This window comes from Girardinichthys multiradiatus, chromosome 5 (assembly GCF_021462225.1).
Source record: "Girardinichthys multiradiatus isolate DD_20200921_A chromosome 5, DD_fGirMul_XY1, whole genome shotgun sequence".
Lineage (NCBI taxonomy): Eukaryota > Metazoa > Chordata > Actinopteri > Cyprinodontiformes > Goodeidae > Girardinichthys > Girardinichthys multiradiatus.
Window position 1 is genome coordinate 11,718,025 of NC_061798.1, and position 12,896 is coordinate 11,730,920.

At 44.6% G+C, this 12,896-nt stretch overlaps 1 protein-coding gene across 4 annotated transcripts in view; it reads right to left on the minus strand.

Annotated features, from left to right (window-relative positions):
• The window catches only part of LOC124868162 (RNA binding protein fox-1 homolog 2-like), a 71,674-nt gene extending 59,645 nt beyond the window's left edge, over positions 1 to 12,029 (minus strand). Inside the window, exon 1 of one of the 4 annotated variants that reach the window (XR_007038257.1) lies at positions 10,741 to 12,027. Coding sequence is in view for 2 of the 4 variants with exons in the window: in XM_047365023.1 (XP_047220979.1) it covers positions 10,741 to 10,992 (252 nt within the window). In the remaining 2 variants the exon portion in view is untranslated. Of the gene's footprint in view, positions 1 to 10,740 lie in introns of all 4 variants that reach the window. The other 3 variants (XR_007038256.1, XM_047365023.1, XM_047365022.1) reach the window with 3 other exon arrangements.
• Between the last annotated feature and the right edge of the window lie 867 nt (positions 12,030 to 12,896).

Sequence of the window (12,896 nt, forward strand, 5' to 3'; positions counted from 1 at the left end):
GAAGGCGTCCAGGAGGCATCCGGTATAGATGCCCGAGCCACCTCAACTGGCTCCTCTCGATGTGGAGGAGTAGCGGCTCTACTCCGAGCCCCTCCCGGATGGCTGAGCTCCTCACCCTATCTCTAAGGGAGTGCCCGGCCACCCTACGGAGGAACCTCATTTCAGCCGCTTGTATCCGGGATCTCGTGGGTAGGAACGTAGACCGACCGGTAAATTGAGAGCTTCGCTTTTCGGCTCAGCTCTCTCTTCACCACAACGGACCAGCACAGCGCCCCCATTACCGCGGCAGACGCACCGATCCGTCTGTCGATCTCCCGCTCCATTCTTCCCTCACTCGTGAACAAGACCCCGAGATACTTGAACTCCTCCACTTGAGGCAGGAACTCCCCTCCAACCTGAAGAGGACAAGCCACTCTTTTCTGGTCGAGAACCATGGCCTCAGACTTGGAGGAGCTGATCCTCATCCCAGCCGCTTCACACTCCGCTTGAAAGGTACCCATCCCGATAAGACAGTAACATTAAGAGCAGCAAACCGCACACCGTCGAGGTTTAAGGTGGGACTTATAGCCATAACTCCTGCCATCAGTGAGTCAATGGAAATACAACTGCTGGAAAAGAGGCATATGGTGCCAAACCTAACTCCTGAAAAACAGACACCCACCATAACCCTCCTTGCACCAAACTTTATGCTCGACAGTACAGCCATGCAAGTGTGGTTCTCCTGGCAGCTGCCAAAGCCAGAATCCATTGGATAGCCAGACAGAGAGACATGATTTGTCCAACCAGAGAACACACCATACTTTACACCACTCATTTACATTGAGACTTGGTGATGAAAACCTAGGGTGCAGCTTATCTGTAGAACCACTTTGCATTTCTGGCAGCTTGATTTTGGCCATGCAAGGGATTGGAACAACCAAATTCAACTGTTTGAATAGGTGAGTGAATACTTTGGCAATACAAAGAATCAGGGTTTTAAAAAGTGATGGTTTCAAAACCAATACAATGTTCTTACTGTTCCAGTGACTTGAAGCTCTTTAACTGAGATGTCAAAAAAAATACCAGAGTAGCCAAAGTTTTCTCCAGCTGTATGGAGCAGAATATGGTTACGCTCCCTCGTATAGCTGCACACTTCCGGTCAGCTGTCTAAAAAGGATTTTCCCTTGTTTGGTATGATTTATGGTTGGATAAAGTAGTGATTGGTATGCTGTTTAAACAAAAAGAGAAAAGCCCATCAGACTGATTCAGGTCATACTTTAAAAACTACAGTAAGCATGCTACTAGCAATAGGTCTGTCAAGCAGCTGACTACAGACTGCCTGTGCCGATAGCCTGACTAATAAACCAATTTGTTACTATATACAGCACCAACCCACAGTTTTTAGGTCCCTGTATCAAAATAATATATATCTTAACTGTAATAACAAATGGTATCTTATTTTGGCAGTTGTGGAAAATGTTTTTGATTTTCTATTTTAAATAAAAGAAATAAACAAGTTATACATTTCTGGATCATTAATAAATATTTTTTTTTGCAAACACTAAATCCCATTTATCCCCTTGTCTAGTTCAGACCCTTAGCACCAACAAAGGGAGTTAAAGTCAAGTGAAATCATGTGAATTAAGAAATTGCATTGCAGATGGAAAACTGTTAACCATGATGATGCAGAGAGGTGATCAGCCCAAAGGAGAGAGAGAGAGCACGTGAGAATGTCTTCTAAGTGTCTTACAAGGTCTTGTGGCACAAGACAAAAAGCTGCGGTGCTTCTCGAAAAACTGTCTTGCAAAGCGCTATCAGGTCAGTGTGGTACTCCATCTGTTGAAACAAGTGTAAGCTATTATTAGGAGCCCCATACAGGTCCTTCTCAAAATATTAGCATATTGTGATAAAGTTCATTATTTTCCATAATGTCATAATGAAAATTTAACATTCATATATTTTAGATTCATTGCAGACTAACTGAAATATTTCAGGTCTTTTATTGTCTTAATACGGATGATTTTGGCATACAGCTCATGAAAACCCAAAATTCCTATCTCACAAAATTAGCATATCATTAAAAGGGTCTCTAAACGAGCTATGAACCTAATCATCTGAATCAACGAGTTAACTCTAAACACCTGCAAAAGATTCCTGAGGCCTTTAAAACTCCCAGCCTGGTTCATCTCTCAAAACCCCAATCATGGGTAAGACTGCCGACCTGACTGCTGTCCAGAAGGCCACTATTGACACCCTCAAGCAAGAGGGTAAGACACAGAAAGAAATTTCTGAATGAATAGGCTGTTCCCAGAGTGCTGTATCAAGGCACCTCAGTGGGAAGTCTGTGGGAAGGAAAAAGTGTGGCAGAAAAGGCTGCACAACGAGAAGAGGTGACCGGACCCTGAGGAAGATTGTGGAGAAGGGCCGATTCCAGACCTTGGGGGACCTGCGGAAGCAGTGGACTGAGTCTGGAGTAGAAACATCCAGAGCCACCGTGCACAGGCGTGTGCAGGAAATGGGCTACAGGTGCCGCATTCCCCAGGTCAAGCCACTTTTGAACCAGAAACAGCGGCAGAAGCGCCTGACCTGGGCTACAGAGAAGCAGCACTGGACTGAAGTACTTTTTTCGGATGAAAGCAAATTCTGCATGTCATTCGGAAATCAAGGTGCCAGAGTCTGGAGGAAGACTGGGGAGAAGGAAATGCCAAAATGCCAGAAGTCCAGTGTCAAGTACCCACAGTCAGTGATGGTCTGGGCTGCCGTGTCAGCTGCTGGTGTTGGTCCACTGTGTTTTATCAAGGGCAGGGTCAATGCAGCTAGCTATCAGGAGATTTTGGAGCACTTCATGCTTCCATCTGCTGAAAAGCTTTATGGAGATGAAGATTTCATTTTTCAGCACAACCTGGCACCTGCTCACAGTGCCAAAACCACTGGTAAATGGTTTACTGACCATGGTATCACTGTGCTCAATTGGCCTGCCAACTCTCCTGACCTGAACCCCATAGAGAATCTGTGGGATATTGTGAAGAGAACGTTGAGAGACTCAAGACCCAACACTCTGGATGAGCTAAAGGCCGCTATCGTAGCATCCTGGGCCTCCATAAGACCTCAGCAGTGCCACAGGCTGATTGCCTCCATGCCACGCCGCATTGAAGCAGTCATTTCTGCAAAAGGATTCCCGACCAAGTATTGAGTGCATAACTGTACATGATTATTTGAAGGTTGACGTTTTTTGTATTAAAAACACTTTTCTTTTATTGGTCGGATGAAATATGCTAATTTTGTGAGATAGGAATTTTGGGTTTTCATGAGCTGTATGCCAAAAACATCCGTATTAAGACAATAAAAGACCTGAAATATTTCAGTTAGTGTGAAATGAATCTAAAATATATGAATGTTAAATTTTCATCATGACATTATGGAAAGTAATGAACTTCATCACAATATGCTAATATTTTGAGAAGGACTTGTATATGAAGGTGAGCACTTTGTGACTCATATTTTGAAAAAAAAAAAAAAATGAAAGGAAAGCAAAGGAAAGGAAGCAGTTTTTCTTCAGCTCTTGATGGATAAGTTTGACTATATTATTACCGGCCATATAGTGCTGCTGGTTAAAGTTAGATGCTGATAGAAAGGTACAAGTCAGGTGATAAGTCAGGGGTGTCAAAAGTTTGGCCTGAACCGATTTTGTGTGGCCCCTGGAACACAATTACAGAATGGTACATATTTGCCCCCTGCACAGCCGGTTGTTAAAGGTAGAGATGTTTTTTGTATTATTATAAGTAGATAAATTTTTACCCGTCGCCGTCGTCTTCCGCTTTATCCAGGACCGGGTCGCGGGGGCAGCAGACTCAACAGAGACGCCCAGACGTCCCTCTCTCCAGACACCTCCTCCAGTTCCTCCAGGGGGAGCCCAAGGCGTTCCCCAGGCCAGCCGAGAGACATAGTCCCTCCAGCGTGTCCTGGGCCGTCCCCTGGGCCTCCTCCCGGTGGGACGTGCCTGGAACACCTCCCGAGGAAGGCGTCCTGGAGGCATCCGGTATAGATGCCCGAGCCACCTCAACTGGCTCCTCTCGATGTGGAGGAGCAGCGGCTCTACTCCGAGCCCCTCCCGGATGGCCGAGCTCCTCACCCCATCTCTAAGGGAGTGCCCGGCCATCCTACGGAGGAAGCTCATTTCAGCCGCTTGTATCCGGGATCTCGTTCTTTCGGTCATGACCCAAAGTTCATGGCCATAGGTGAGGGTAGGAACGTAGACCGACCAGTAAATTGAGAGCTTTGCTTTTCGGCTCAGCTCTCTCTTCACCACAACGGACCAGCACAGCGCCCCCATTACTGTGGCAGCCGCACCGATCCGTCTGTCGATCTCCCGCTCCATTCTTCCCTCACTCGTGAACAAGTCCCCGAGATACTTAAACTCCTCCACTTGAGGCAGGAACTCCCCTCCAACCTGAAGAGGACAAGCCACCCTTTTCCGGTCGAGTACCATGGCCTCGGACTTGGAGGAGCTGATCCTCATCCCAGCCGCTTCACACTCGGCTGCGAACCGCCACAGCGCATGCTGTAGGTCTTGGCTAGAGGGGGCCAGCAGGACCACGTCATCCGCAAAAAGAAGAGACGAAATCCACTGGTCCCCAAACCCGACCCCCTCCGGCCCTTGGCTGCGTCTAGAAATCCTGTCCATAAAAGTTATGAACAGGACCGGTGACAAAGGGCAGCCCTGCCGGAGTCCAACATGCACCGGGAACAGGTCCGACTTAGTGCCGGCAATGCGGACCAAACTCCTGCTCCGCTCGTACAGGGACCGGATGGCCCCTAGTAAAGGACCCCCGATTCCATACTCCTGGAGCACCCCCCACAGGGCATTATGAGGGACACAGTCGAATGCCTTCTCCAGGTCCACAAAACACATGTGAACCGGTTGGGCAAACTCCCATGAACTCTCGAGTACCCTGTAGAGGTTATAGAGCTGGTCCAGTGTTCCACGGCCGGGACGAAAACCACACTGCTCCTCCTGAAGCTGAGGTTCGACTATCGGTCGGACTCTCCTCTCCAATACCCTGGCGTAGGCCTTACCAGGGAGGCTGAGGAGTGTGATCCCCCTGTAGTTGGAACACACCCTACCGAAATTTTGAAATATTAAAATGGAAAATATTAGGAACAACTTTGCTAAATAAGGCAGTTAATGTATCTGTAATGGACAAGAAAACAAAAATTTGTCAAACCCCCATTCCAAAAATTTTTTTTTAAAACATCTAAACTTTCTTAAGGCAAACCTACAAACCCCTGTTTATGCTTTGAAACCACAATGATTCCTTTGTTAAAAATGACAATTTGTTTGACTTAAAAGTTTAATGTGTAGTGTATTTTTGAGTAGGTAAACAAAAATAAAAAAATAAATAAAAAAGATTGGGGGGTTTAAAGAAAAAAATAAACATTTGTTTTGTTCCGCAAGTTCTTCCAACTTGATGATTTGAGACCATGTGGCAAAACGTTTGGTCACCACTGGTCTTATTAAAGGATTGTTTCACTGTTTTTAAGAGATCTGGACTGCATTTGATCACCTCTCTAAAACCAAATCTGAACTGGAAGGGTCGACACAGAACAGAAATTCTTTAAAACAAAGCTTAATATTTATACATACTAACACACAGGCAATGTACTGATGATGATGTACTGGCATCATCTCAAAACGTGGAGGAAAAAAAGCCTTACGCCATCAAACATCTTCAACTATCTCAGAAAGCAAATTCTGGTGTCTTATTTTTCAAATAAACTGGTCTTATTATACAGCTGAGCACCAGGAACACAGCAGGAGCAACGCACTCAGCTGCAGTTCATACAGGATAATAATTACGCTTTAAGCACATCAACTCTTCAGCAGATCTGCATCCCAAAACACTGCTGGTACCTCAGAAATGCAAATCAGTCCGATTTCTCCCAGAAACTTAAAGAAGCTCAAAAAATTAAAAAGGTTTTCAGTCAGCTGGATGAGGACATTTTTTCGAGATGTTTTTGTTTCATTTCAATGCTGTGGCTGGGACTAAAGCATGAAAGGGTGATCCACATATAATAATGTTCTAGCCCAGTCATTTGTCCTCTGCGCTGCCACTCCGGGCAGGTCCATATTAGGTTAGAGAGAGACCCGATTCCTACACAGAGCGACCGCATAACACCAAGTGCTTCACAGCAGGCCAGACGGATATTGAAGCCAACAACCTCCTCTCAATATTCCCAATAATCTGACTCGAGCTGAAGATGAGAGGTGTTATAAATCCCCTGCCATCCTGAAAATAAAAACAGGACTTCCCCGGCGCGGCACATGAATATAAAGTACCGTATTTTCCGCACTATAAGGCGCACTTAAAAACCTTTAATTTTTAAAAAAAATGACAGTGCGCCTTGTAATCCGGAGCGCCTTATATATGGATCAATTGGTTAATTGGTTGATCCATACTGGTTGTACACGGCGCTCTGTCAAAATGTTTCAGTACGACTGGTAAACTACAAAGCCGCACCGCTTGCAGCATTACGGCTACCGTAGTCAGGGGCGTCGCCGAAGTAATAGCGGTAAACACCTGTACTGTGCTTACTCCTAGTCCAACACCACTTGTGTGTGTATAACGTTTGAATGTACTGTTGCAGGAATTGCCTGAACTATATGTGATTAGAAGCTCAGTGTGTGGGGTGTATGTTTCGTGTGTGTATGGAAGATGTTGACATTACTCCTCCGGACAGAGGTGGCGCTGTGTGCTGCCGTACCTGAGAATCAAGAGTGAAGGAGTGACGTTGGTATTATTGTGTGTGTGGGGTGGGTAGAGACGGCGACCGGAGCAGCGGTGTATGAGTCTGTAAGCCCTGTGTTTTTACGTGCTGCAAAGTCATTAAAAAGAACCCCAAATCTGGTCAACAACTCAGTGTTTTGATGCTGTTTCTTCATGCTCAACTCAGCAACGTATGAGTGAGGGAGTTAACCCCGAGGAAACTAGTAACTTCGGCCCTGGAGAAAGCGTCTCCCCTGTGTCATCAGACTACGGTCAGGGGACAGAAACAGGAAAGGTTAACAGTACTAACGTTTGATTTAGTGCATCAAACTGTTTCTTTTACGTGTTTACTGAATCAGGGAAAAGTTCCCTTTCACGTTTTAACTAACGTTTGATTTCAACTTCAACTTCATAGACTCCAATGCATTCCTAACGTGCGGTTGGCTCTATTCAATAGAATTCTATGTAGAGGAGACCTTACCATGAGAGTGAATGGAGTTATCAGAACGCTGGTTTGTAGTGTATTAATAAAGTTTGACTGACTGTTTTGTTGACATTCTCTTTAGCACAGCTCCATCTAGTGGATGCATAACGCAACCCCAGTCAAACGTTTGACTGCAGTAGCTTCTATTCTATGCGCCTTATAATCCGGTGCGCCCTATATATGAAAACAGTTCTAAAATAGGCCATTCATTGAAGGTGCGCCTTATAATCCGGTGCGCCTTATAGTGCGGAAAATACGGTAGACTGATTACATGTTGCGAAGTTAGCGGCAGCGAGCCAGACGCCAATATAAAATCCAAACCCTTGGTTTGCAAGTACAGCTCAAACTCCTGTTAGACCCGCAGCCTTTAATTTGGCCGCATTAGCTGAACATTCAGTCACCTCCTTCATGCTGCACTAATTTAGCAATGCTTTGTTGCTTGGCTAAAACTCTGCAGATCTGACCTGACACAGCATGTCCTCCCCTGCACAGTGAAGACATCACACCAAGTGGATAAAACTCTCATTGTTAAACTGTGGCAGTGCTAAAATATCACTCACTGCTTCAACCACACCCGAATGTGTTGCCCTCACAGGCAGGTCAAAGTTCAAATCTTGCCATGATGTCAGCAATAAAAGTTTTCTCTTCTTTTTTTTTACATGAAGGATGGAAAGGATTAAGTAAGGGCAACTCTGTTGCTTCTGCCAGTCAGGGCAGCTGTAATATTTTCCATCTTCTGCTGATTAGCTTAACAGACAGACTTTCATTGGGTTTTCTTGGAAATGAGCTTCCAAAAGTCTGAAAAGTGAACGCCGTTTAGCTCAGTTTAACCGTAGAATATTTATGGCATCAGCGGGTTGGAGGAAAATGAATTTAGTACCTCGCAAAAATAAATGGAAAAAGTTGAAGTATACCACCTTTCTACATTTTATCAAGTTAGAACAATAATCTTCAATGTATTTTATTTAGATTTCCTGTGACAGACCACAAAAGTGTGAAATGTATTTTTATTTAAGTCCCTTTACTCCGATAACCTGGAGAAAAATATCCAGTATAACCAACATTAGTGAATAAACAGCACCATGAAGACAAAGAAACACAAACAGGTTTAGGCTATAAAAAAAAAACACATCCTAAGCTTTGAACATCTCAAAGGAGATGTTCAATCACCATCTGGAAATGGGAAAAATATACTGTGGCACAACTACAACTCCACACAGACATGGCTGTCTACCGAAACTGACAGGCTGGGAAGGGACAGAATTATTCAGAAATCACAGCAAAGAGCTCACAGTAGATCTGGAAGAGCTGCAGATATCCACAGCTCAGGTGGGGGAAGCCCTTAACAGCAGAACTATAAGCAGTCCACTCCACAAATATGACCTTTATAGAAAAGCAGCAAGACGAAAGCTTTTGTTGAAAGTAGTGCGTGACATGTCCTGTTTGCAGTTTCTCATTAAGGAAACATGGGACATACATAGAACAAGCTACTCTACTCAGACAAGAACAGCCTTTTACTTTTTAGCTTAAGTATGGAGGAAACAAACTGTCAAATGTAATGAACACACTATCCCCCTGGTAAAACATGGTGGTGGTAAATCATGCTGTGGGGATGATGGCACTAAATAAAAACCAATCAGGGTAGAAAACCTAACTAAGAATCTATGGCAAGACTTACAAATTAAAAACAAAACTGAGCTTGAGCTATGCAATGAAGGCGAAAGGGCAAGAGACATGCAGAGCTGACAAAAGATAACCAAAAATACTTGCACATGTAGTTGCAGCGAGGTGGTTCTATTATTTAAAGGTTGAATACACAAGCATGCCACTCTTTACAGGTTTTCTATGTTAAAGTCTGTGACAAAATATGAGAAGGTTCAAGGGGTGTGAATACTTTCATAAGGCTCTGTGTGTCTTCATTTTTTTTCACACACACACAAAATGAGCTTTGACGGTAATTACTGTAAACGGTCACATTACAAAGTCTATTAAGGAGTTTTTTGAAAGTCAAACTCCAATCTAACATCGACCATAACTGTTTGAAGTCTCACAGAAGCCAAATTTGAAGCAGTTTTTTGGTATCCATAGCCGTCTAAATTCACTTTCTTATTTTCTCAATGAAATCATCTTTAATGTACAACCTGTCAGATGCAATAAACTAACAAACATCACATTTCACAATGATATATGCTGCCTTCCAAGCTGAAAGGCTAACATTGCTATGGTATGTCTGCTTGAAAAATGATTTTACTAATTGATCATCACATTTCTATTAATTGATTATAGCAGCTCCACACAAATAACATTCATCTTCATTTACTGCACATGTCACTGATATTTAGGCTTCCACTCAGTTTTTTTTTTCCCTTTTAAATAAGAATCTTAGATCCCTGCAGTATGCGAAGTGATCCCATAAGCTGGAGACAAAGCCTCTTTACTGCCATTGATAGTGCAAATCTGCTCCTGCAGTACCAACAGGGGCTACCATTGAGGGGGGTGAGAAGGGGAGAGAGTACCTTTACCACTCTGTTTTCCGCACTGTCCGGCCAGGCAGTTCGATACGTTTTAGAGCCCGAATGCGATTGATCCGAGCTCACCCCCTCCACACACACATACATATACAGGGCCCTCACCCTCCCTTCACATGTGTGTAAGTGCATTACAGCAAGCACTGTGTGTCAGCACTCACTAGACGGGATGACGATCTGAAGCAAGCCATTTAGTTTGCCCAAACAGGAGCGAACAGGCCACTTCACCTCCATTACTGGCTCTTTCAGCGGCGGAGAAATAGCTTTCTGTCTTCCAGCGAGTACCTCAGCCTACATAATCCATTCTAATGATATCGCAAGCACCCCCCCTGCCTTCCTGTGATGCTCTATTAACAACAAGATAGCCATATTTGGTGCACTGAGGGTGAGAAAGAGCTTCTTTGATTCCCTTTTTAATGTTTAGTAAAAATCAGATAAATGTTAGAGACATACGGTTTGATGTTTAAATGAGCAGAAGAGTTTATTGCTCTTTGGATTTTAATTTAAATGACCTGCAGCACTTTCTTCCCTGTTTTATAGTCCAGAATATAATAGGAGAAAATCTTTAAGAATCAGAAACCTGCATCGGCCGGGAAAAGGCTGATCTGTGCATTTATACTGCTACCCTAACATTGGCATATCAATATAAGACATTGCAAACTTTGTTTATGCCACATAAAGGCCAGGTTGGTTTACATTGGCCACCCAGTGCTGGAGCTAAGCTGTGATTGAAGGATATTTACCAACCAGATGATGTCTTTTAAAAGTTTGAACAGGACGTGTGAGCAGCAGCCTGATGTAAACGTGCACAACTCCTGGTTAGTACTGCAGCTGTGAGACATGGTGGTATTTCCCTCACAGCTGGTAATGGAAGCAGTAGAGTGCATGCAGGGCCTTCTGCTGCAGCTCCAACAGCAAACCATCAGCTGGATAAACAGATACATACTGAATAAAAACAACCTTATTGATCGATTCCTGTCCTCACCTGTCCAACCTCGCCGATCCCTCCAGAGCCATCGATGCGGGGCCGCTTGCACTCCGCCCCGGCCGCGTCCACCAGCGCGGCCGCCGCCTGGCCGTCGGGCTCCGGGTCCCCGCGCTTCATGCCCCGCACAGCCGCCGGAGCGCCGCCCGGGTTGGCGTGCACCCCGGCCATGGTGTCCAGCTCTCTGTCCCGGTCCAGGAGAGCCCGGGACACCGGCAGCATGATGGATGCGACGTCGGTCGACATTAACATTTAAAAAAATCTTTTGTTCCTTTTTTTCCCGAACTAAACCGAGGCTAAGATCGCCTACCCTAATTTTCTGCACCTCCGTGCCTAAAGCCTGACGGTGGAGGATAAAGAAAAACGTCTTAATAGGGCACGATTTTTTTGGGCCCTTGTATAAACCCTATAAAGAGTTGGTGTGTTTGTAAATTTCTTTAGCAACAAATAGCTAAAAGCCTGCTTTGTTTTTACTCTAACAAATATGAAACTGTCCCTGTAAAATAAAAAGCAGTTTTAATTGGAAGCTAAGCAGGTAGCCCCTTCTCTGCTCTCCGTGTATTTATTTACTGCCGGGCTGACTCAGAGGCCTGCCTTATTTCAGACCATAACAAAACCAATTAAACACACACCAACTGGCTGCAGAGCTCACTTTCCATTTTCCCCGTTTTTTAAAGCCTCCTCTACTCTTACCGGAGCCGAGTGTTTAGAGTGGAACACCGACAGCAGCCTACTGTAACCAGAAGACGAAGAGCCCCTCAAACATGTCTTCCCCGTCGCCTTTTTCCTCCCTATCAGCTCCAGAGAAGAGGTTCACTGAAAGTCAGTCCTCCTCATGAGCTCTCTTTGTCCATGTTAGTCCGCAAGAGGGGGGAAAACGTTTTCTGGGGCTTAAACGGAAAAAGAGCCAACAAAAAAAGGACGGGCGCACAGACGGAGGGGCTGCGGTGCTTCCTTCTCGCTCTCTTGGTTATTATTTTCTTCCCTCTCCTCGTTTTTTCCCCGGCGGTGTGTTCCTGTGGCGTGTGTTACAGAAAGGAAACTGTCCACCCTCCCTCCTCCTCCTCTCCTGCTGTAGTCATTCCCCTCCTCCTATCTTCCGCTCTGCCTTTGAACGCTGAGCCAGGCAGCCATGCAGCCTGCAAATACACGCAGTCTGCCGCAGTGCTTCCATACATTTCACCGAGGGGAGGTGTGTTTATGGGGAGGAGGGCAGCCCTGAAGAGGTGCTGCTTTGCTCCCCACGGTCCAAATTCTTTAAATCAAATTCTACCTTTAGTACGCGTGTTATACAGATTTTCCAGCTGTTTCAATGCAGTCACCTCGCATGACTAAATATTAACGCGGTGGGCTCCTCAGACTTCATTCCTTACTCATTACACAACCATTACCCAGGCCAAGGTCCTCACACAAGCCCAGCTGTGAGTCATGCAGCTCAGAGAACCTCATGTTCCTCTGGCAATTTTATTGCTTGGATGACACCCAGTGGTCAAAAGGCTACAAAGGGAGGAAAATGTATATAAATAAAGGAACTGAGAAGGCTTTATTGGCTCCTAAACAAACTGACCCGTCATAATAATTAACAGAATATGCTTATTTGTAGGCTCAATAAAAACATCTTAACATAACGTTTTGAAAGTAGTGGTTCCCAGAATTTACCCAAATGCAAACCAATTTGTAATTTCGTGACCTAGTTTCAGTCAGTGCTCCACACCCTCTCACATTAAAACGTGAACCACAAATTGAGGACAATGACAACACTTTCAGCAGACACTGGGCACCAACGGGCTTTCACGTGTAACAGTGCCTTGCATATGAATTAATACCGCTTAACATTTTCACATTTGGGTTTTTATTAGGGATTTTGAGTGACGGACCAACACAAAGTACCACGAGATGGTGAATATAAAAGGGTTTTTAACATTTCTAATCAAAAAGTGGAAAATTGTGGCATGCACTTTGTAGAACCACCTTTCACTAAAATTACAGCTGTATAGAAAATCTGTGAACCTGAATTTTCAAGTTCTAAACACATACTCTATTTAACTTAGGTCTGGACTTCTTGGTTGTTCATTAATATACTCTGATTTAATCCACTCGCTCATAGCTCTGGCTGTATGTTTAGGTATTTCTGCTGGACGGTGAACCTCCACCTG